We start from the raw sequence: 23,811 nt of genomic DNA, 5'->3' as shown, positions 1-23,811 counted from the left end.
TTTCTAATACCTTCCTCTTTGTGCCTGATACCTTCTACCTCCCTCCAAACTCTCTTCTTTGTGCGCAGTTACATACCTTCTTCTTCAATAGCCATGAGTTCACCGACAGAATCAGGCTCCACACCGGCGGAGCCAATCTCAATGTGGAAGCTTGTTTTGGTGGCCTCCATTGTTGTCAGGATCCTCCTTGTCAACGCTGTCCAGATAGCATAGCTAATACCAATCTTTGTGGAGTTCAGAATACCGGATAAATGGATCTCTTTGGTGTGGCTCATCGGCGCCGTTTCTAGCTCTGAGTTCCATCCCTTACTTAGTTCAGAACACCTGTAAACTCGGGTGGCAGCACCGTCCTTTTATGTTTGCGGGTGCCGTTGGCCCCACCATAGCTTTTTTGACAATTAGATTCGCCAAAGACATTGGGCACGCCTTTGGAGACAACCTCTCCGAGTATACTCAGCATCGCGCCTTAATCATTTTTGGGATCGGATTATAGATGTTGGAGATTTCGATCAACATGATCGATGCCCGCTGCAGAGACTTCCTAGATGATCTTGCTAGCAGAGACCAACCAAAGATCAGACTGGCATACCAATTCTTCTCATTCTTCATGGCAGTCAGAAATAAACTGGGTTACTTGGCTACCTTATTTAGCATATTCGATGTTTTGTTGGCATTCACCGTGACAAAAGCATGTGATAGGTTCTGCGCAAATATGAAAAGCATATCAATTCTCTCAATCCTTCTTCTACAGTTATTGACGGCTGTGGTTGTGTTCTGCGTCCAGAAAAAGCTAGCATTACCTGAGAAGGAGTCAAGTGGGAGAGAAGAGGATGATGACAGATGCGCACAAGTTAAATGCTTTCGAGAAATGTTTCGGACCATGAAGAGGCGGAATAAAACCCAACATGTTATTCAGCCTCTTCATGGTCCGAAACATTTCTCGGAAGCATTTGACTCCTCTTCCCTCTTCCCTCACACTTGACTCCTCCTTAGGTAATGCTATCTTGTTCTGGACGCAGAACAGAGCCACAGCCGTCAATAACGATAGAAGAAGGATTGAAAAAATATATATGCTTTTCGCATTTGTGCAGAACCTATCACATGCTTTTGTCATGGTGAATGCCAACATAACATCGAATATACTAAATACTGTGGCCAAGTAACCCAGTTCATTTCCGACTGCCATGATGAATGAGAAGATGTAACAACCCAACCTTCAATACGTCATGATCGTACCAAAAGTAAGGTGTTACTAACCTATTTTCCTTACTAACTATTTAATATTGAGCTTTTAGTTCGAACTCGCACTTCAATCTTTAATAAAATGCTATAAAGTTGTTTATAACTCATTAAAAATCATATATCAGGCATCACCAATTAACAATAATTATATAATTACTAATAATAATAAATCTTATACAAGTAAAGCAAAATAAAACTCAGATACAATACCTATCCCTCTGTATAAAATAAAAATCTTAAGCAACAAGCGAGGGAACTCTATGAAGTAACACAACGCATAGATAAAGTCAATAATCGCCCGCAGCTTCAAACTGAGTCTTCGAACCTATCACTGAAAGGGTGGAAGATATTGGGGTGAGAACAAACCACACGTCCTCAGTAGGGAAGGGAATACCATCAAAGCAAAGAAATACTTGCAAATAGAATTAATTTCTTCATAAAACAGTTTATCCGTGAAATAACCTTTTTGAAAAGTTTGGTACAAAGCTTACTTTGAAAGGTGTTTAAAGAAATCCCTTCAATTTACAAATCAGTAAGATGAATAGTTTAAAGAAGCAAAAAGGATAAAATACGTGCCTAGTGACTTCCTATCCAACTTACCTCGCTCGCTCCTATCCAAATAATACATACATTAGGATACTCAGGGAACACCTAGTCCACCTACTTCAACTTTCATTACCACAAACAAAAAAAAAAACATCTTCATCACATCTCCTCTAAAAAAGGTCTCTCAGATAAACATACACATACAGGACAAACAAGAAAATCACAGATAAGATTCAAGTACAGCAAGTAAAGCAAGTAGCAGATAAACATGGCTAAGCAATTAGGCAAATCAAAACAACTGCACATTCAATCAAAACATACAAATGCATATGGTGCATGCTGTCCTATGGCTGATGAGGCTCATCTGTCGGTTATCCAGCCAACCCGACAAGTCTGAATTGTCCTTAGACTGTCCCCCGACGTGCATCCCCAAGAGTCTATGCATAGCTTTTTCTCAAATAATCAATATTGCTCAATAGGGGTAACATTTCCGGGAATTTATATAGTGCCCGGTCACACTTACGTCGTAGGGTCAACAAAGTATCGAGTCTCAACCTGGTACACATGGTGGCAAGCCACGGTACTTTACCCAGGGAAACTCGTATCTCAGATAATTCAAATAAATAAGTCATATGAATATTTCAATCATAATTCTTCAATATCCACATCATTCTCAACCATGTTTCATTCATCACAAATCTTGTCATCAATATCATGACCAACATTATCAATCACAGTCATCACTCCACACTACTATAATTATCCAGCACTATAATTATCCAAGATCATCACCAGACCTCAAACAACTCAATTGTCATTAAATTACACCTCAATTTCAAAGACAACCTTTAAATAACTCACTAAACTCGCCTCCAAATTAACACCACATGTTTTTCTTCATATCTCTTAAAATAACTTTCTTCCTCTTTTTCATTAAAAACCTTAGACTTCCTTTCCTTTCCTATTCCCAAACCCTTGAATTTATACTCAATTTACTATTTTAAAGTATTTTTCTAGTTAATCAAATCTCTTTTCATCATTAGAAATCACATGAGTTTTAAAACTACAAGTTAATCAAATCATAAAAATCCAAGTCTCTTCAATAATCTTTAAAAACATTCAAACATACTTCTCTCATTAAAGATGCTTAAATCAAAATCATTTTTGAAATCACATCCAAAATTACTTCGAAATTCTTAGAAAAATTTCGACAGCACCTCCCCTAAAAATTGGAGTTTGTCACCCATTACGGGTCCCCTCTTTTCAACTTCGGCCCAATCAAAACCAACATTTCAAATCAACATTTCCAAATCCATTTTGCATAATCAATAAAAACCACTTTCAAACAAAGGTTCAACATCAACATATTCAATAATTTTTTTGCCATAAACTCAAAAATTTGATAAATTAATAATCAATTCAGCCACAATTTCAATCACAGCAGAAAATCATTTCAAGTACAGAAATTAATTCACTTGCATTAATCTACTAGACTCATCAGGTATTCAATCCCAAAATATTTTAACTTTTGAATAATCCCCTACCTCAATTTAGTTAAACCCGCGTAGATTAAATGTGACAACTCCCTTCCCTTTTTATTTCATGGCAGCAGCGGCAACAATTCCACGATGATAATGGTAGTTACAGCAGAATAGAGAATCCAAATAGAATAGGTATTGAAAGTGAACACAGCCCTGAGAATTTCAAAACAGGGCATATACTAGAATTAAATCAAAACAAGCGTGGCAATGACAATAAAATGTGCAAATGGAACATAATCAAGGAGAAGAACAAACCAGAATTGAAGTAGCAATATCAAACTCATCAACAGCAGCTCTAACAGTTTCTTGTTGGCCTCAACACCACCATAATGGTCCTAACAACCAACAGGGAAAACAGAGTGGCAGTACTAAACAGAGACATAGGTTCCCTTAGCTAGAACAGGAGAAAGACAGGAAAAGGATGGAATCAAGGCAGGGATTAAAGCTTACAGTCTCAACAATGGAGGAATTGGAACCGAATCAGCCACTTCCATGACAGCTCTGGGAACATAGCAACGATTTTGACCCCAATTGACTGCAATGGCTAGGGCTCCAATTGGCAGCAGGACTGGGCGGCGGCTGGCAGGAGTGGTACGATGGAGCTCCCACGAAGCCCCCTGTTCTCTCTCCATGTGTTTCTTCTCAGCTCAGACCGGCGGCGGATACGGCTCCACTAGTGACAGCAAGGGCTCCCGCCGAGGATGACGATGGCGAGCCTTGAGGCGACGGCGGCAACCTCGTGCAGCACAACGATGGAACGCAACTTTGACATCCCTCACGAGCGCGCTTTCTCTTTCTCCACCGCGGATTTTCTCTCCCTCTGTCGCCTCTCTCCTCATCTGTGACGGCATAGCCGCAGTGACGCGACGGCAGTGGGCTCGGCGGCAACAACGGCGCGCGACGGTGGCGGCGGACCCAATAGCGCCGGCCAGCTCCTTCCTTTCTTCCCTCTCATTCTCCTCCGTTCCCCCCTGCTTTCTCGAATCTCCCTCTCTTCTCTGTCCCTTTTCTTTCTTCCTGCTTTTCTTTCTTTCTTTTTTTAGTGAATGGGTGAATAACTGGAGGTTATAGAGGTTAGATGGCGGTGCTGATAGTATTAGGGAGGTTAGGGTTTAATTTGGGGATAATGGGTTGATTAGGGTTTAGTAATTTTAATCAAATTAGGGTATATTTTATTAATTCGAAATCTAATTTAATCCCTTAAAATTACTTTAAAAATATTACTTAATTATCAATTTGTTAATTAAATTTTAATCAAGTATCTTAATTTAAAATTAGAGATGATATAATTTATTTTCCTTGCTTATGAAATTAAAATATTAAATTCTAAAATCTCAATTATTTAACCTAAATCATATAAAATTCATATTCTTTTACAACTGCTAAATTTTATAATTTAAGTATAGAAAATTATTCAATAATAATGAAATTAAGTAAAATTTATATTTTAATTATCAAAACCTGATTTAATTATTTTCAATGAAATAAATTCTGAAAATAAAATCTCTAATAAATAAATAATTTTGAAATTGGCTAATAATAAAATTTTTCCAAAATTTCTGGGTCTTACACCTTACCCTACTTATAAAAATTTTCGTCCTCGAAAATTAGCATATTACAGAAAACATTATATGTTTTTAACATTTTATGAAAAAGCAAAGAACCTTAGCATTCATATTTATATAGTTTTAAATACTTTGATTATCATATAGTATAAAGATATAAGGGTAGGAGTGTGTCTGCAAGGCAGAAATTAATAAGCAAGTTTGATGCAAATGATGACATGGTTCAAATATGTAATGGTAGAGCAAGGCGGCGAAAGGTTATAAAATAGGCTGGGCTTAAAACAACATGCTTAACATTCACACACTGATCTCGCACCAATTTCAGATATTCAACTATTCAAACTTCAATATAACTTATCTCTACCATTCTCAACTGTACTTCATTAAACAACTCATCCGAGGGTTTTCAACTTCGTCAAACATTTTGCAAATCTAACTACTCACAAACGTAACTTCAACAAAACTCTTTCGTATAAAACAAAGCTCCACAGCATTCTATGGCATCGCACATTTACCAATTTTACCTTTCGCATTCACTAACTGTGTGCTAAGAACTAATGTATCGCTTGCTATACCTAAAGGTCGCACTGACATTAAAACAAATCTCGAGTTTACTTAGAAGGACACAAGACCTCAGAAAAAGAAGGACAAGTGACAAAAACAACCCTTGCAAATATTTGAAGAACTACTAAGATCACAAGTAAATAAGGATATACAAGCAATGAGATTACTGGAAAGAAATAGATTCAAACTGAATCGAGGAAGTATGAGATTTTATAAAAGAAGAATGGTTAAGGACAATAGTGATGCATTGCAACGGAAGAACTTCAGACAACCCCAAGGGTTTCATAGCTCATGATAGAATATAAGATCAATAATTGTTTTGCAAGAGTTTTAATATAGTTAGAAGTGTAAACAGATCAAGATATGCGTATGGTACAAATTATGAAGCAAAAAAATATAAATTACATCTCAAAAAAAGAAAAAGGGCAAACAACACGCAAATTACACGGCACGATTGGAACATAAGCCAATATGGCCGGATTAAAAGGAACACTTAACATTTTCAAAGATTCAAGGATCGGTGTTGTACGAAGTTAATTTTAATGTCATGTCAAAGAGTATAGGATTTATATAAGGAAGTGTAATGACCAGGATAGGTACTCATACAGTTTCAAATAGTATTTTATAAAAATAAGAGGCGGATGTATGAAGAGTTCAAGGAACTTCAATAGAGACGATGAGAAGAAAATGGTACATTCGTTAGAATTGAATTCAAACTGAATTTAAAGTATAAGACTCATAAGAAGAGAATGACCAAAGTCAAGGACGTCGTTTACAAAATTTAAGAGAATGTTTAGGAACACAATTAAATGGAATGTCCGTAAAGAATATTTGAACTTAAGAGGAAAATTATGTTACTTTGTAAAAAGAGAAGATATGAAATAAATATTTAAAGAAATTAACAAAAGTATAGATGTTTGCTTTGCTTCAAAACATACCTGGGTTGAAATATATTACGTGAGGTTCGTAAAATGAAGGTTATGTAAAATAGAAACAAAATCTTCCTTCAAGAATCTCAAAGTATGCTTAAACATATAATCAAACAAAAATACGCATAAAATTGCAATAGGATTAGAAGGAAAATCAAGTTCTTTTAATTCAAAATTATTCTTAAAGTAAAGATAGAATATGTGAAGTTTGAAAGATGAAATTTAATTAAGCTAAAAACCAAAAGTAATTTCTCAAAAATTCATAAATATTTAGTCAATTAGAGATATGTAGTGAAATTGCAATAAAGTTGAAAAGAATCCAAATTTGTTTCAAAAAGGGGATTTGAGGCAAGGTCTCAAAATACATATGCTTTCAAGAACTCATATGAATAAAAGCATGCTAAATTCAAAACATCTTTATCAGATTTAAAAGAAGGCTATGGACACAATCAGGCAAGAAAAGATTGACTTGAAATTTCTTTAAAAAGACCTAAAACCAAAATTCCAAGGGTATTCTTGAAATCGCAACCTCATAAGGATATTCAAGGACATTGAGATGCGCTAAAAAGGAGAATCAAATCGTATTTCGAATAAAAAATTTAAATCAAAAGAATTTGATAGGACCAACAAAATGAAAAACAATACAATATTTTGAAATGAGTTCAAGCTAAATCAAAAAAGCATGAGATTTGCAGAAAAGAATATCTTAAACACAAAAAAAGGTTCACAGAACTCAAGAGTACGATTAAAAATATTTTTAAATGCATTATTCATAAAAGAATGGAAAATTTGCGAAAAATTTATTTCGCGGTCTAAAAGAAAAGATAAGCAGCAAACATCCTTCAAAAGAATAACAAGAACTTAAACGTGGCTTTATTCCAATATAAATTTAATTTGAAATAAACTATGCAAATTTTGAAAAGAAAAGATTTAATTTGGGTAAGGGCAAAATTATATTTTCTCAAACACTCCGAAAGGTATTTAAATACCGACTAAACAAAAGCATGCATAAAACTGCACTCTAGCTAGAAGGAAACCTGAGATAAAATTGTACTCATAAAAAGGAATAGAGGATGTATTACAAATAAACAAATTTAAACCGTACACAAAAATTTTCAAAGTTTAAGGTAAAGAAATGTAGGCAAAGTCAAAAACGATTTTATTAAAATTTCAATAGATGGTTATGTCGCACCAAACCAAGTTTAACTTACAGTAAAGGGATACACCGTTGAAGTAAAAGAATGCAAAATCAATAACAACTTGCACAACAATAAACCAAAAGTTCTTTAAAAAAAAAATTTAAAACAAGAGTGAATAGGACACTTAATATCACAATCCTATAAAGATTTTCAAGAGGATTGAAATATGCAAAAAGGAAATCAGTTCACAGAATATGACAATTCAAACAAATTTGTAGCTAATTCAAAAAGAATGCAATACTCTCAAGGAAAACAACTTAATCGATAGCAAAATCGCAAAGATCTCAATGATCACTCTGTTATTTCAAAGTACACGAGTTAAGAAAAAGAGTTTAAACAACATAAAGCAAAAAGCATATAAACGAAGGGATAGGGTTGGAAAATAGTCAAACTATTTTTCAAGAAAGAAATCTCAAATAAGGACTTCAGGGCACATCAAGGAGGAACAAGTCGCATGTCCTCAGCAGAATTTCGAGACATATAACAAAGTAACCTCAGGAATTAACCCCTAACTTTCCCAAATCGTGTTATAAGCGTTACCTATTACTTCTATTTCATCTATGATAACCCGTTAACTTTCGCGTACACATAAATTAACAATATTAAGTTGGCCAGACTTAATATCAACAGATATGCAACGGTAAGCTAGCAGTGTTAATCAATAGACAGTCATGTACATAAAGCTCTAATTCTCGTCATTCAGACAAGACCTATAACATGACAGACACTCAGAGTATACAATAAAGTATAGTCAGTCCATTCTCAAGACTCTAATCAGGATGAACTGCTCTGATACCATAATGTAACAACCCAACCTTCAATACGTCATGATTGTACCAAAAGTAAGGTCTTACTAACCTATTTTCCTTACTAACTATTTAATATTGAGCCTTTAGTTCGAACTCGCACTTCAATCTTTAATAAAATGCTATAAAGTTGTTTATAACTCATTAAAAATCATATATCAGGCATCACCAATTAACAATAATTACATAATTACTAATAATAATAAATCTTATACAAGTAAATCAAAATAAAACTCAGATACAATACCTATTCCTCTGTATAAAATAAAAATCTTAAGCAACAAGCGAGGGAACTCTATGAAGGTAACACAACGCATAGATAAAGTCAATAATCGCCCGCAGCTTCAAACTGAGTCTTCGAACCTATCACTGAAAGGGTGGAAGATATTGGGGTGAGAACAAACCACACGTCCTCAGTAGGGAAGGGAATACTATCAAAGCAAAAAAATACTTGCAAATAGAATTAATTTCTTCATAAAACAGTTTATCCTTGAAATAACCTTTTTGAAAAGTTTGGTACAAAGCTTACTTTGAAAGGTGTTTAAAGAAATCCCTTCAATTTACAAATCAGTAAGATGAATAGTTTAAAGAAGCAAAAAGGATCAAATACGTGCCTAGTGACTTCCTATCCAACTTACCTCGCTTGCTCCTATCCAAATAATACATACATTAGGATACTCAGGGAACACCTAGTCCACCTACTTCAACTTTCATTACCACAAACAAAAAAAACATCTTCATCACATCTCCTCTAAAAAAGGTCTCTCAGATAAACATACACATACAGGACAAACAAGGAAATCACAGATAAGATTCAAGTACAGCAAGTAAAGCAAGTAGCAGATAAACATGGCTAAGCAATTAGGCAAACCAAAACAACTGCACATTCAATCAAAACATACAAATGCATATGATGCATGCCTGTCCTATGGCTGATGAGGCTCATCTGTCGGTTATCCAGCCAACCCGACAAGTCTGAATTGTCCTTAGACTGTCCCCCGATGTGCATCCCCAAGAATCTATGCATAGCTTTTTCTCAAATAATCAATATTGCTCAATGGGGGTAACATTTTCGGGAATTTATATAGTGCCCGGTCACACTTACATCGTAGGGTCAACAGAGTATCGAGTCTCAACCTGGTACACATGGTGGCAAGCCACGGTACTTTACCTAGGGAAACTCGTATCTCAGATAATTCAAATAAATAAGTCATATGAATATTTCAATCATAATTCTTCAATATCCACATCATTCTCAACCATGTTTCATTCATCACAAATCTTGTCATCAATATCATGACCAACATCATCAATCACAGTCATCACTCCACACTACTATAATTATCCAGCACTATAATTATCCAAGATCATCACCAGACCTCAAACAACTCAATTGTCATTAAATTACACCTCAATTTCAAAGACAACCTTTAAACAACTCACTAAAATCGCCTCCAAATTAACACCACATGTTTTTCTTCATATCTCTTAAAATAACTTTCTTCCTCTTTTTCATTAAAAACCTTAGACTTCCTTTCCTTTCCTATTCTCAAACCCTTGAATTTATACTCAATTTACTATTTTAAAGTATTTTGCTAGTTAATCAAATCTCTTTTCATCATTAGAAATCACATGAGTTTTAAAACTACAAGTTAATCAAATCATAAAAATCCAAGTCTCTTCAATAATCTTTAAAAACATTCAAACATACTTCTCTCATTAAAGATGCTTAAATCAAAATCATTTTTGAAATCACACCCAAAATTACTTCGAAATTCTTAGAAAAATTTCGACAGCACCTCCCCTAAAAATTGGAGTTTGCCACCCATTTCGGGTCCCCTCTTTTCAACTTCGGCCCAATCAAAACTAACATTTCAAATCAACATTTCCAAATCCATTTTGCATAATCAATAAAAACCACTTTTAAACAAAGGTTCAACATCAACATATTCAATAATTTTTTTGCCATAAACTCAAAAATTTGATAAATTAATAATCAACTCAGCCACAATTTCAATCACAGCAGAAAATCATTTCAAGTACAGAAATTAATTCACTTGCATTAATCTACTAGACTCATCAGGTATTCAATCCCAAAATATTTTAACTTTTGAATAATCCCCTACCTCAATTTAGTTAAACCCGCGTAGATTAAATGTGACAACTCCCTTCCCTTTTTGTTTCATGGCAGCAGCGGCAACAATTCCACGACGATAATGGTAGTAACAGCAGAATAGAGAATCCAAATAGAATAGGTATTGAAAGTGAACACAGCCCTGAGAATTTCAAAACAGGGCATATACTAGAATTAAATCAAAACAAGTGTGGCAATGACAATAACATGTGCAAATGGAACATAATCAAGGAGAAGAACAAACCAGAATTGAAGTAGCAATATCAAACTCATCAACAGCAGCTCTAACAGTTTCCTGTTGGCCTCAACACCACCATAATGGTCCTAGCAACCAACAGAGAAAACAGAATGGCAGTACTAAACAGAGACTTAGGTTCCCTTAGCTAGAACAGGAGAAAGACAGGAACAGGATGGAATCAAGGCAGGGATTAAAGCTTACAGTCTCAACAATGGAGGAATTGGAACCGAATCAGCCACTTCCATGACAGCTCTGGGAACATAGCAACGATTTTGACCCCAATTGACGGTAGTGGCTAGGGCTCCAATCGGCAGTAGAACTTGGCGGCGGCTGGCAGGAGTGGTACGATGGAGCTCCCACGATGCCCCCTATTCTCTCTCCATGCATTTCTTCTCAGCTCAGACCGGCGGCGGATACGGCTCCACTAGTGATAGCAAGGGCTCCCGCCGAGGATGACGATGGCGAGCCTTGAGGCGACGGCGGCAACCTCGTGCAACACAGCGGCGGAACGCAACTTTGACATCCCTCACGAGCGCGCTTTCTCTTTCTCCACCGCGGATTTTCTCTCCCTCTGTCGCCTCTCTCCTCATCTGTGACGGCATAGCCGCAGTGACGCGACGACACTGGGCTCGGCGGCAACAACGGCGCGCAACGGTAGCGGCGGACCCAACAGCGCCGGCAAGCTCCTTCCTTTCTTTCCTCTTCTTCTCCTCCGTTCCCCCCTGCTTTCTCGAATCTCCCTCTCTTCTCTGTCCCCTTTCTTTCTTCCTACTTTTCTTTCTTTCTTTTTTTCAGTGAATGGGTGAATAACTGGAGGTTTTAGGGGGTGGATGGCGGTGCTGATAGTATTAGGGAGGTTAGGGTTTAATTTGGGGATAATGGATTGATTAGGGTTTAGTAATTTTAATCAAATTAGGGTATATTTTATTAATTCGAAATCTAATTTAATCCCTTAAAATTACTTTAAAAATATTACTTAATTATCAATTTGTTAATTAGATTTTAATCAAGTATCTTAATTTAAAATTAGAGATGATATAATTTATTTTCCTTGCTTATGAAATTAAAATATTAAATTCTAAAATCTCAATTATTTAAACTAAATCATATAAAATTCATATTCTTTTACAACTGCTAAATTTTATAATTTAAGTATAGAAAATTATTCAATAATAATGAAATTAAGTAAAATTTATATTTTAATTATCAAAACCTGATTTAATTATTTTCAATGAAATAAATTCTGAAAATAAAATCTCTAATAAATAAATAATTTTGAAATTGGCTCATAATAAAATTTTTCCAAAATTTCTGGGTCTTACAGAAGAACTGGTTTGCCAGTCTATTCTTTGGTTGGTCTCTGCTGGCAAGATCATCAAGGAAGTCTCTGCAGCGGGCATCGATCATGTTGATCGAAATCTCCAACATCCACAATCCGATCCCAAAAATGATTAAGGCGCGATACTGAGTATACTCGGAGAGGTTGTCTCCAAAGGCGTACCCAATGTCTTTGGCGAATCCAATTGTCAAAAAAGCTATGGTGGCGCCAACGGCACCTGCAAACATAAAAGAATGGTGCCGCCACCTGAGTTTACAGGTGTTGCTGTAATAACTAAAGGATGGAAAATAGAGCTAGAAACGGCGCCTACGAGCCACACCAAAGAGGTCCATTTATCCGGTATTTCGAACTCCACATAGATTGTTATTAGCCATGCTATCTGGACAACGTTGACAAGGTGGATCCCGACAGCGATGGAGGCCACCAAAACCAGCTTCCACATTGAGATTGGCTACGCCGGTGTGGAGCTAGATTCTGTCGGTGAACTCGGTGAACTCTTAGCTAACAAAGAAGAAGGTATGTAACTGGGCACAAAGAAGAGAGTTTGGAAGGAGGTAGAAGGTATCGAACACAAAGAGGAAGGTATTCGAATGTGGACACAAAGAGGAGAAGCTTTGGAGGAAGGTAGTCCTTGGCTGGACAAGAGGTGGGTTAAAATAAGAGTTTGTTAAACTAAAGCTTTGGTTGAATAAAAAGAAGTGAGGATGATTTATTTTAACCCACCTCTTGACCAGCAGAGGACTACCTCCCTCCAAAGCTGCTCCATTTTGTGCCCACTTTCTAATACCTTCCTCTTTGTGCCTGATACCTTCTACTTCCCTCCAAACTCTCTTCTTTGTGCGCAGTTACATTCCTTCTTCTTCGATAGCCATGAGTTCACCGACAGAAACAGGCTCCACACCGGCGGAGCCAATCTCAGTGTGGAAGCTTATTTTGGTGGCCTCCATCGCTGTCGGGATTCACCTTGTCAACGATGTCCAGATAGCATAGTTTATACCAATCTATGTGGAGTTTGGAATACCGGATAAATGGACCTCTTTGGTGTGGCTCGTCGGCGTCGTTTCTAGCTCTGTTTTCCATCCCTTACTTAGTTATTACAGTAACACCTGTAAACTCGGGTGGCGGTACCGTCCTTTTATGTTTGCGGGTGTCGTTGACGCCACCATAGCCTTTTTGACAATTGGATTCGCCAAAGACATTGGGTACCCCTTTTGGAGACAACCTCTCCGAGTATTCTCAGCATCGCGCCTTAATCATTTTTGGGATCGGATTATGGATGTTGGAGATTTCGATCAACATGATCGATGCCCGAGTATACCATTTTCTCTCATTCTTCATGGCAGTCAGAAACGAACTGGGTTACTTGGGCGCCTTATTTAGTAGATTCGATGTTTTGTTGACATTTACTGTGACAAAAGTATGTGATAGGTTCTGCGCAAATATGAAAAGCATATCAATTTTCTCAATCCTTCTACCGTTATTGATGACTGTGGCTGTGTTCTGCGTCCAGAAAAAGCCAGCATTACCTGAGGAGGAGTCAAGTGAGAGAGAAGAGGATGATGACAGATGCGCACTAGTTAAATGCTTTCGAGAAATGTTTCGGACCATGAAGAGGCGGAATAAAACCTAACATGTTATTCAACCTCTTCATGGTCCGAAACATTTCTCAGAAGCATTTAACTAGTGCGCATCTGTCATCTTCCTCTTCCCTCACACTTGACTCCTCCTCAGCTAATGCTATCTTGTTCTGGACGCAGAACAGAGCCACAGCCGTCAATAACGGTAGAAGAAGGATTGAGAAAATTGATATGCTTTTCGCATTTGCGCAGAACCTATCACATGCTTTTGTCATTGTGAATACCAACATAACATCGAATCTACTAAATAATACGGCCAAGTAACCCAGTTCATTTCTAACTTCCATGATGAATGAGAAGAACTGGTTTGGCTGTCTGTTCTTTGGTTGGTCTCTGCTGGCAAGATCATCAAGGAAGTCTCTACAGCGGGCATCGATCATGTTGATCAAAATCTCCAACATCCACAATCCGATCCCAAAAATGATTAAGGCACTATACTGAGTATAATCGCAGAGGTTGTCTCTAAAGGCATACCCAATGTCTTTGGCGAATCCAATTGTCCAAAAAGATATGGTGGCGCCAACGGCACCCGCAAACATAAAAGGATGGTGCCACCACCCGAGTTTACAGGTGTTGCTGTAATAACTAAGTAAGGGATGGAAAACAGAGCTAGAAACGGCGCCGACGAGCCACACCAAAGAGGTCAATTTATCCGGTATTCCGAACTCCACATAGATTGGTATTCGCCATGCTATCTGGACAGCGTTGACAAGGTGGATCCCGACAGCGATGGAGGCCACCAAAACCAGCTTCCACATTGAGATTGGCTATGCCGATGTGCAGCTTGATTATGTCGGTGAACTCGGTGAACTCTTAGCTAACAAAGAAGAAGGTATGTAACTGGGCACAAAGAAGAGAGTTTGGAGGGAGATAGAAGGTATCGGGCACAAAGAGGAAGGTATTCGAAAGTGGGCACAAAGAGGAGAAGCTTTGGAGGGAGGTAGTCCTTGGCTGGACAATAGTTGGGATAAAATAAGAGTTTGTTAAACTAAAGCTTTGGTTGAAGAAAAAGAAGGTGATGATGATTTATTTTAACCTACCTCTTGACCAGCAGAGGACTACCTTCCACCAAAGCTACTCCTCTTTGTCCCCACTTTCTAATACCTTCCTCTTTGTGCCTGATACCTTCTACCTCCCTCCAAACTCTCTTCTTTGTGCGCAGTTACATACCTTCTTCTTCGATAGCCATGAGTTCACCGACAAAATCAGGCTCCACACCGGCGGAGCCAATCTCAGTGTGGAAGCTTGTTTTGGTGGCCTCCATCGCTATCGGGATCCACCTTGTCAATGCTGTCCAGATAGCATAGCCAATACCAATCTTTGTGGAGTTCATAATATCGGATAAATGGATCTCTTTGGTGTGGCTCATCTGTGCGATTTCTAGCTCTGAGTTCCATCCCTTACTTAGTTATTACAGCAACACTGTAAACTCGGGTGGCGGCACCGTCCTTTTATGTTTGCGGGTGCCGTTGGCGCCACCGTAGCTTTTTTTACTATTGGATTCGCCAAAGACATTGGCTACGCCTTTGGAGACAACCTCTCTGAGTATACTCAGCATCGCGCCTTAATCATTTTTGGGATAGGATTATAGATGTTGGAGATTTCGATCAACATGATCGATGCCTGTTCCGAGGGTTACCTGAAACTGGAGGTCGATCTCGGATGAGATCTTCTGTACTGGTCAGAGATGACATGTCCGGCTGGCTGATGACGGCCAAAACTGTTGGGTCCGACTCGTTGGACTTGCTGCACTGCTGATCCTTGGCCACTGGAGGGTGGGGGGTACCTGCTAGAGACTCCGATGCTTAAGTTAGCACGGGTATTAAGTAGGTTTTTTATGTAGAATCAGAGTATGAGTTATACCTGGGTGCTCCAGTGTATTTATAGTAGCGTGGGCTGACCTTTCAGATAAGATAAATTAGTTATCTTATCTTATCTTATCTTATCTTCAGTGAAGTCAGCTTATCTTCAAGGGAACCGCCTTTATCTCTATAGGCTGGGATTGCCTTTGAATTCTGGGTCGTGTTCCTCTATTTGGGCCCTTTTATTGGGCTTTGCTGTCGATTTGGCCGAGTTCTTCGTAAAGAAGTCGGTCCGCTTGACCTGAACAGGTCGGTCGCTTCGCTACTGAACATCCCGGTTCGGACAGCTCGACCCCGGGTATGAACAGTGCCCCTGCTTGAGCTCGGTCTTCCTTTTGAGGTCGAGTTCTTGACCTCGGTCCTTCTCTAGTGAAGCCGAACTCAAGCATTTTGTCGATTCCTTTGCAGAAGCTTTTTTGAATGTAGAACGTTTTCCTTCTAAAAGCGCGCCCTTTTGTATTAGCACTTTGTCTTGGGGAACGTGCGAGGGTTTAATACCCTAATTAATTAGTATTAATTGCTCCGTTTTTCCTTTGGCTCTTTATTTTGATTTTTGAAAGCTCAGAGACGGTTTCTCTTCTTTGCTCTTTTGTAACTTCTTCACCATTTTCCTCCGTTTTTCTTGTTCTCTATTTTTCGCCTTCGTTTCCTCTTTTCCTTCGTGGCGGCGTCGCTTGATGATTCTCGGGACAACTTACCTCTCCTTCTTTCCTTTGAAGCTTTTCTCTTCTCCAGGTGAGTTCCATTCGCATTTTCTTTCTTTTTCGCTGCTTTTGGCCTTTTGTGATTAAGTTGCGATTTTGCTTTGAGGGAAGTTTGGATCTTTCTGCTTCTACTGTGCCTAGTTATAGTCGTAATGCGTGCTCTGAATCTTTTTCGCCTTTCCTATTGCGTTAATGTGCTTAGGGCTTCTGCATGTTGTTTCTCGTTTGTGCTTTTGATGATAATGCGTCTGATTCTGGAAAAAAGGCTGGTGTCTTTGATGATTTCTTGTTTGGTATGCTTGGTGTTGGTGCTTGCTTTTTGCTTGATTTCGAAAAAAGTTTGCGCCTTTCCGCTTGGTTATTTTTACTAAACTGTAGAAATAGTGCTTTCTTCTGATAAACTGTATGAGGGTGATCCTTTTTGCATTTTTGCTTTCTTTTGTTTTCTTTCTGAGAGATGCCGGGGTGCAATCTGTAGATTTTTCCTAGAAACTTTGCCTGATTATTGCCTCCAAAGGATGCCCCAAGATTTTGGTTTGAGTCTTGGGGTTTTCCTTTTCTGTGTGATCTCCTGCATCGTATTGAGTTGTTTTTTCCTTTGTCCAAGATGTTTTTAGTAATCCCCTCTTCTTTTCTTACTTGTAGGATTTAGTTGGCCTCATGTCTTCTCGCAATAACATTGTAGAGATGTCTTCCAGAGTTCCCGAGGGGATGTCCGATTGGCTGGACTCCCTTGTTTTGTTGTGTGTTTCTATTGTGGATGCTGAATTTTGCACAGAGCTGAGGAAGCGCCATAGGATTTGTACTAACAGTTCCTGCGAGGGTGATTATGAGCTTGTTGCTCCTGATTCTGATGAGAGAGTTTGTTTTCCGACTTCCGTCGAGGGGGAGCGTCCCTCTTTCTATGCTTATGAATACTTTTTCAGCCAATTGAACGTTACTTTCCCTTTTACTGCCTTTGAAACTGATTTGTTGTGGTCCTGCAACATTGCCCCATCCCAGCTGCATCCAAACTCCTGGGGTTTTATCAAAATATTTCAACTTCTTTGTCAGGAGTTGGATATAATACCTTCTGAAACTCTTTTCCTTTATCTTTTTGTCTCGGCCAAACCTGAGGGTTCCTCCAAAAAGAAAGCTTCCTAGGTTTCTTTCAGGTCGGCCCAGGGGCATAAAGTTTTTGCCATGTATGATGAGTCGTTTAAAGATTTTAAGAACTATTTCTTCCGAGTCCGTGCCATTGAGGGGGTTCGCCCCTTTTTTCTTGATGAAAATGATGAACCTGCTTTTCCTCTGGAGTGGCAAAAGAATGTAAGAGTGCCACGTTACACGTGGGAAATTCTTAGTGAGGTTGAGCGGGCCTTTGTGGTCGTTCTTGAAGATTTGTGGGGGAAGCCACCCCACCTGGATACGAAGAGGTTTTTGAGTGATCCATCTTTGGTTCGAGCTGTTTTGGGTATTGCCTGATTTGTTTTTATACTTGCTCCCGGGCTTTGTTTCTCCTGTGTTGTAACTTGTCTTTGTTTTTTGTGTTTTTCAGAGATGTCAAAGAATAACGATTCTATGAGAGCCTATAAGAAGGCGAAGAAGGCGACCGCAGCACTAAACCTCTCGGCCAAAGCGGCCGGAGAGGGGTCTTCTCAGCCTCTGGTTAAACCTCCTATACCGAGTTCTCCCGGGCCGAGGAGAGCAATTCCTACTCCTCGGGTCCGTCAGGTCGATCCTCCCCAATCTTCCGTTGCTGCTTCCGGTCCCCCTGCTAGTAAGAAGCAAAGAACAACTGAACCTTTCAACCTTGATGCTCCTGACTTTGATGCAGTTGAGTTTGTAGATCAACAAATCGGCCCTTATGGTGTTCTTCCTATGGATGACGTGTCGATTCTTCATCATTTTGATTATATCACCCGGAGTGGTATCAAGTTGGCACACATGGGGGCGGCCCTTTATCAGACTGCTCAAAGTCTTCCTCTCCATGCCACTAAAGCTTTTATGGAGGAGGCCAAACAGGAGTTTGATCGGATGAAGGATTTGAAAGGGGAGCTTGAAGTAAGGGTGGCCAGGTTGGAGAAAGATTTGGAAAATGAAAAGGCTATTTCTACTTCCTTGGCTGGCTCTCTGAAACTGGCCGAGGACACGGCTATGCGGCATAAGAATAGTTATCTGACGTCTTACCGGGAGGTGTTGCGTCTAAGAGAAGAGTTGGAGAATGCCCGGGAGAATTATTCCGAACTCCAAGGTCACCTTGTTGGCAGTGTAACTGCTGCCTATGAGAACCTGAAGGAACAAGTTCGGGTTATTGCTCCCGAGGCTGACCTGAGCCTCTTTAGCTTGGAGAACGTTGTAAGGGATGGCAAGGTTGTCCCTGATGACGAGGATGAGGATGACGTCGATCCTCCCCCTGTAACCTCTTCCAAGGTGTCGACTTCTGCTGCCCCTGCCGAGGTTGGTCCTCCTGTTTCTGATCCCGACTGCCAGATTTTGAATCGGGATGACGGTACTGTAGATGCAGTTCCTCTCCAGACTCGGCCTCCGTCTCCTCGGCCTGATGCTGCTAAAAAATCTTCTGACTCTTAGCTTTTTATTTTTATTCTGGACATGTAGTTGGCCCGGCTTGTGGGCTTTTTAAAACTCTTTATGTTTTGCTGATACTTTCTTGTTGCTTGCCTAGCAACTTTTGTTTTTTATAAAAACAAATGGTAGCATGCCTCTACTTTTTGCGGTAGGTTTTGGTTGCCTCCGAGGCTTGTTAACCTTGTGGATGATAACTTTGTCTTTGTGCTTGACTTGGTATTTCTTTTTCTGTGAATGTTGAAACCTTACAGCTTAACCTCTTTTGGATTGCTTTTGTATTTTGTATTTTGAATCCTTTGTGGTTGTGGCTAGGTAGGTCTAACTAAGAATTTTTTTGGTTCGTTCTCGTTCTGTTTTATTTCTGACGATTCGTAACCGATTCCTTCAAGTTGGTCTCCGAGTTGTTTTCACCGTCCATTTCCAAGTTATATTTGTAATCCCTTTCCTGGATCTTTGTCAGATCTCTTTCAGGAACTATTTTGATAACTTGTTTGTAGTGGGAGTCCGACTTGGTTATATCGATCTCCTTTAAGTTATTTGTAGTCCTCTTTCTTGAATCTTTGTCAGATCTCTTTCAGCGACTACTTTGATAACTTTTAGTAGTAGTAGGAGTCCGACTTGGTTATATCGGTCTCCTTTAAGTTATTTGTAGTCCTCTTTCTTGGATCTTTGTCAGATCTCTTTCAGGGACTACTTTGATAACTTTTAGTAGTAGTAGGAGTCCGACTTGGTTATATCGGTCTCCTTTAAGTTATTTGTAGTCCTCTTTCTTGGATCTTTGTCAGATCTCTTTCAGGGACTACTTTGATAACTTTTAGTAGTAGTAGGAGTCCGACTTGGTTATATCGGTCTCCTTTAAGTTATTTGTAGTCCTCTTTCTTGGATCTTTGTCAGATCTATTTCAGGGACTACTTTGATAACTTTTAGTTTGGGCTGACTTTGTCATGTCGAGCCCTTATGAGTTAAAGTAATCCTCTTTAATAGGGTTGGCCAGACCTCTTTCCAGGGTTTACTTGTAACTCGGGTTGACTTGGTCCGACTTCTCAACGTCGGCCAGTCTTAAAGTTATTATTTTAGTGATCCGTAGGACCTCGTCAGGTTCTTTTTTAGATCACTTTCGATAACTTCTTACATTATCCTGTGTTCATCTTTGCCGATTTGTAGAAAGTGGTTGTCATCTCTAGATCGTCCTTTGGGTGAATCGCATTTTCACCTTTATCGGACGGTTTGTCTTTACCGTGATCGTGCAGTGAAATTATTTTTCACTTTCTGCCGATCTGTCGCTTTATAATCGGACGATGAATGCTTCAGATTAATGTGTCTTGAAATCTTTGTAGAATATCTCAAATATATTTTATTAAAAGAAAAAGTAGAAATACATATGAGATTGTCTGAGTCTCAACTTGGTGCCTCATTAAAAAACCTTTTTAGGAAAAAGAGTGCATCCAATGATGAGATCTTTTATATCCTCTTTTCTAACTGTAGTACCTTCTGAGGTTGCAGGCGTGCCATGACCTGAGAAGCTCTCGTCCGTCGAGTTCGGACATTCTGTAGTAGCCCTTTCCAAGTACTTCTATAACTTGATAGGGTTCTTTCCAGTTTGCGGCCAGCTTTCCTTCTCCCGGTCGAGTTGTTCCGATATCATTTCGGATTAGGATAAGATCATTCTCCACAAAACTTCTCGGCACTACCTTTTGATTGTATCTGGAAGCCATTCGGCGCTTTAGGGCTTCTTCCTTGATCCGAGCTCTTTCTTGGATTTCGGGTAACAAGTCGAGCTCTTCTCTTTGAAGTTGGGAGTTTGCTCCTTCATTGTAGTGAACTATTCTTGGCAATCCTTCCTCAATTTCTACTGGAATCATCGCTTCCGTTCCATATGCTAATCGGAAGGGGGATTCCTTCGTGGTGGAATGTGGAGTTGTTCGATATGCCCATAGGACCTGTGGAAGCTCTTCTGCCCAGGCTCCCTTTGCATTTTGTAATCTCCGTTTTAGCCCAGCTAATATGACTTTGTTAGCCGCCTCGGCCTGTCCATTGGCTTGTGGATGCTCAACGGAGGTGTACTGGTGCTTTATATTTAAGTCGGCTACTAGTTTTCTGAAGCCTGCATCTGTGAATTGAGTGCCATTGTCTGTAGTTATCGAATATGGAATCCCGAATCTCGTGACAATGTTTCTATATAAGAATTTTCGACTCCTTTGAGCGGTGGCATTAGCTAGGGGCTCTGCCTCAATCCACTTTGTAAAGTAATCTACTCCCACTATGAGAAATTTAACTTGTCCTGATCCCTGCGGGAAGGGGCCGAGAAGATCGAGTCCCCATTTTGCAAATGGCCAAGGTGAAGTCACGCTGATGAGCTCTTCTAGTGGGGCGATGTGAAAATTGGCATGTTTTTGACATGGTGGACATGTCTTTACAAATTCTGTGGCTTCTTTCTGTAGAGTTGGCCAATAAAATCCTGCCCGGAGTACTTTTTTGGCGAGAGCTCGCGCTACGAGATGATTGCCACAAATGCCGCTATGTATTTCTTCTAGCACTTCCTTAGTGTTGGAGGTCGGCACGCATTTTAGTAAGGGTATTGAGATTCCTCTTTTGTACAGGATGTTGTTTATGATGGTGTAGTACTGTGCCTCCCTTTTTAACTTTTTTGCCTCCTTTTCTTCTGCGGGGAGTGTTCCTTCTTTGAGGTAGTTGACTATGGGGGTCATCCATCCTTGGTCCTGACTTGTTATGGCCAGGACTTGTTCTTCTTCCGAGATTGACGGGCTTTGCAACATTTCCTGGATGAGGCTTCTATTGTTGTCCCCTGGTTTGGTGCTGGCTAGTTTTGAGAGTGCATCAGCTCGGGCATTTCGTTCGCGGGGTATGTGGCAAATCTTATATTCCCCGACTTGTCCGAGTAACTCCTTGGTTTTGTCTAAATATTTTTTCATGGTGGGGTCTTTGTCTTGGTAGCTCCCTGTTATTTGTGATGTGATCACTTGTGAATCGCTGTAAATGTTGAGTTTTTGGGCTCCGACCTCTTTAGCCAGCTTCAAACCAGCTAATAGTGCTTCATATTCCGTTTGGTTATTGGAGGCCGGGAACCTGAACTTGAGGGAAAGCTCAACTTGGGTTCCTTGGTTGCTTTCTATTATCACGTCTGCGCCACTTCCAGTTTTATTTGAGGAACCGTCCACGTAGAGATTCCATTCTTCGGGAGTTTCCGGGGTATCTGTGAATTCTGCGATGAAGTCGGCCAGATACTGTGATTTGATGGCCGTCCGAGCTTCATATTGGAGGTCAAACTCTGATAACTCGACTGCCCATTGTAGAATTCTCCCTGCTAAATCTGTTTTTTGCAGTATTCCTTTTATGGGCTGGTTAGTTCTAACCTTAATGGTATGAGCCTGAAAGTATGGGCGGAGTCGTCGAGATGTTAGGATGAGAGTATAGGCAAATTTTTTATTTTCTGGTAGTTCAGCTCGGATCCCTGTAGTGTTTTGCTAATGAAGTAGACGGGTTGTTGCCCATTTTCGTCTTCTCTGACTAGTGCTGAGGCTATCGCCCGGCTTCCTACTGCGAGATATAATATAAGTGGTTCTCCTTCTTGTGGTCGAGATAGGATAGGTGGCCGTCCTAAGAACTCCTTGAAGTCTTGGAAATCTTGTTCACATTCTGTCGTCCATTCGAACTGTTTTCCCTTTCTTAAAGTAGCATAGAAGGGGAGAGATCTTATCGCAGCTCCTGCTAAAAATCGGGATAGGGCGGCCAATCTCCCGTTGAGTTGCTGTACCTCTTTGACACAGGTTGGGCTCTTCATGTTGAGTATAGCTTGACATTTGTCTGGATTTGCTTCAATTCCCCTTTGTGTGAGCATGAAACCCAAGAATTTGCCTGCTTCAACTGCGAAGGTGCATTTTGCGGGGTTGAGTCGCATGTCATGCTTTCTTATAGTGTCGAATACTTGGGACAGGTCGGACAATAATGTATTTTCGTTCTGTATTTTTATCAACATGTCGTCCACATAGACTTCCATGATTTTCCCGATGTGATCTGAGAAGACTTTATTCATTAGCCTTTGATAAGTAGCTCCTGCGTTCTTGAGGCCGAAAGGCATCACGATGTAGCAGTAGTTCGCCTTTGGTGTTAAGAACGACGTTTTTTCTTGATCTGGTGGATACATGGGGATTTGGTTGTATCCCGAATAGGCTTCCATAAACGAGAGGTATCTATATCCAGAGGAAGCATCTACCAGAGCGTCAATACTTGGGAGTGGATATGGATCTTTTGGGCAGGCTTTGTTGAGATCAGTGTAATCGGTACACATGCGCCACTTCCCGTTTGACTTTTTCACCAAAACGATGTTGGCTAGCCATAGTGGATACTTGACTTCTCTTATGAATTCTGCTTCCAATAACGCTTGTACTTGTTCTTCCACAGCTCGGGATCGTTCTGGTCTGAGTTTTCTTCGTTTCTGCTGCACCGGCCGAGATCTTGGATAGACTGCTAACTTGTGGCACATTAACTTGGAGTCTATGCCTGGCATGTCTGCGGCTTTCCATGCGAAGAGATCGACATTATCTCGCAGGAATCGTATCAGTGAGTCCTTTGAGTCTCCTCTTAGGACCGTACCGATATTAGTCGTTTTATCTGCGGTGTCTCCAATCTGGACCTTCTCTACCTCACCTTCTGGGTGCGGACGGAGTTCTTCTCGACGCTGAGCTCCGCCAAGCTCAATTGTATGAAACTCGTCTCCTCTGCCTTTGAGGTTTAAGCTCTCGTTATAACAGTGACGTGCCATCTTCTGATCTGCCTTTACCGTGGCTATCCCCTCTGTAGTTGGGAATTTCATGCATAGATGTGGAGTTGAGACTATTGCGCCGAGTTGATTGAGTGTTGTCCGTCCTATGAGAGCATTATAGGCTGAACTTACGTCGACCACAATGTAGTCTATT

The 23,811-nt window shown here is 39.8% G+C and overlaps 2 protein-coding genes and 1 long non-coding RNA gene across 3 annotated transcripts; 1 reads left to right on the top strand and 2 right to left on the bottom strand.

Annotated features, from left to right (window-relative positions):
• Positions 1 to 493: 493 nt before the first annotated feature.
• On the top strand, positions 494 to 982 carry LOC140178698 (sucrose transport protein SUC1-like). The gene has a single exon (XM_072215925.1). It carries the CDS (start codon positions 494 to 496, stop codon positions 980 to 982), a length of 489 nt encoding a protein of 162 aa, XP_072072026.1.
• Positions 983 to 8,771: 7,789 nt separating this feature from the next.
• Positions 8,772 to 11,469, bottom strand: LOC140178335 (uncharacterized). The gene is made up of 3 exons (XR_011871206.1): positions 10,966 to 11,469; positions 10,771 to 10,850; positions 8,772 to 10,668 (listed from the first exon to the last, which is right to left on the bottom strand). It is a non-coding gene; the product is annotated as an uncharacterized lncRNA (long non-coding RNA).
• A 2,300-nt stretch (positions 11,470 to 13,769) lies between these two features.
• On the bottom strand, positions 13,770 to 14,279 carry LOC112743061 (sucrose transport protein SUC7-like). Its single transcript, XM_025792287.1, has one exon. It carries the CDS (start codon positions 14,277 to 14,279, stop codon positions 13,770 to 13,772), a length of 510 nt encoding a protein of 169 aa, XP_025648072.1.
• Positions 14,280 to 23,811: the final 9,532 nt, after the last annotated feature.

Source organism: Arachis hypogaea, chromosome 14 (genome assembly GCF_003086295.3).
Source record: "Arachis hypogaea cultivar Tifrunner chromosome 14, arahy.Tifrunner.gnm2.J5K5, whole genome shotgun sequence".
NCBI lineage: Eukaryota > Viridiplantae > Streptophyta > Magnoliopsida > Fabales > Fabaceae > Arachis > Arachis hypogaea.
The sequence above is the reverse complement of the archived record's forward strand: the minus strand, read 5'-3'. Positions and strand labels throughout refer to the sequence as shown.

Coding starts and splice junctions, on each gene's coding strand:
- LOC112743061 (XM_025792287.1), bottom strand. CDS start 14,279: ATGTTTGCGGGTGCCGTTGGCGCCACCATATCTTTTTGGACAATTGGA.
- LOC140178698 (XM_072215925.1), top strand. CDS start 494: ATGTTGGAGATTTCGATCAACATGATCGATGCCCGCTGCAGAGACTTC.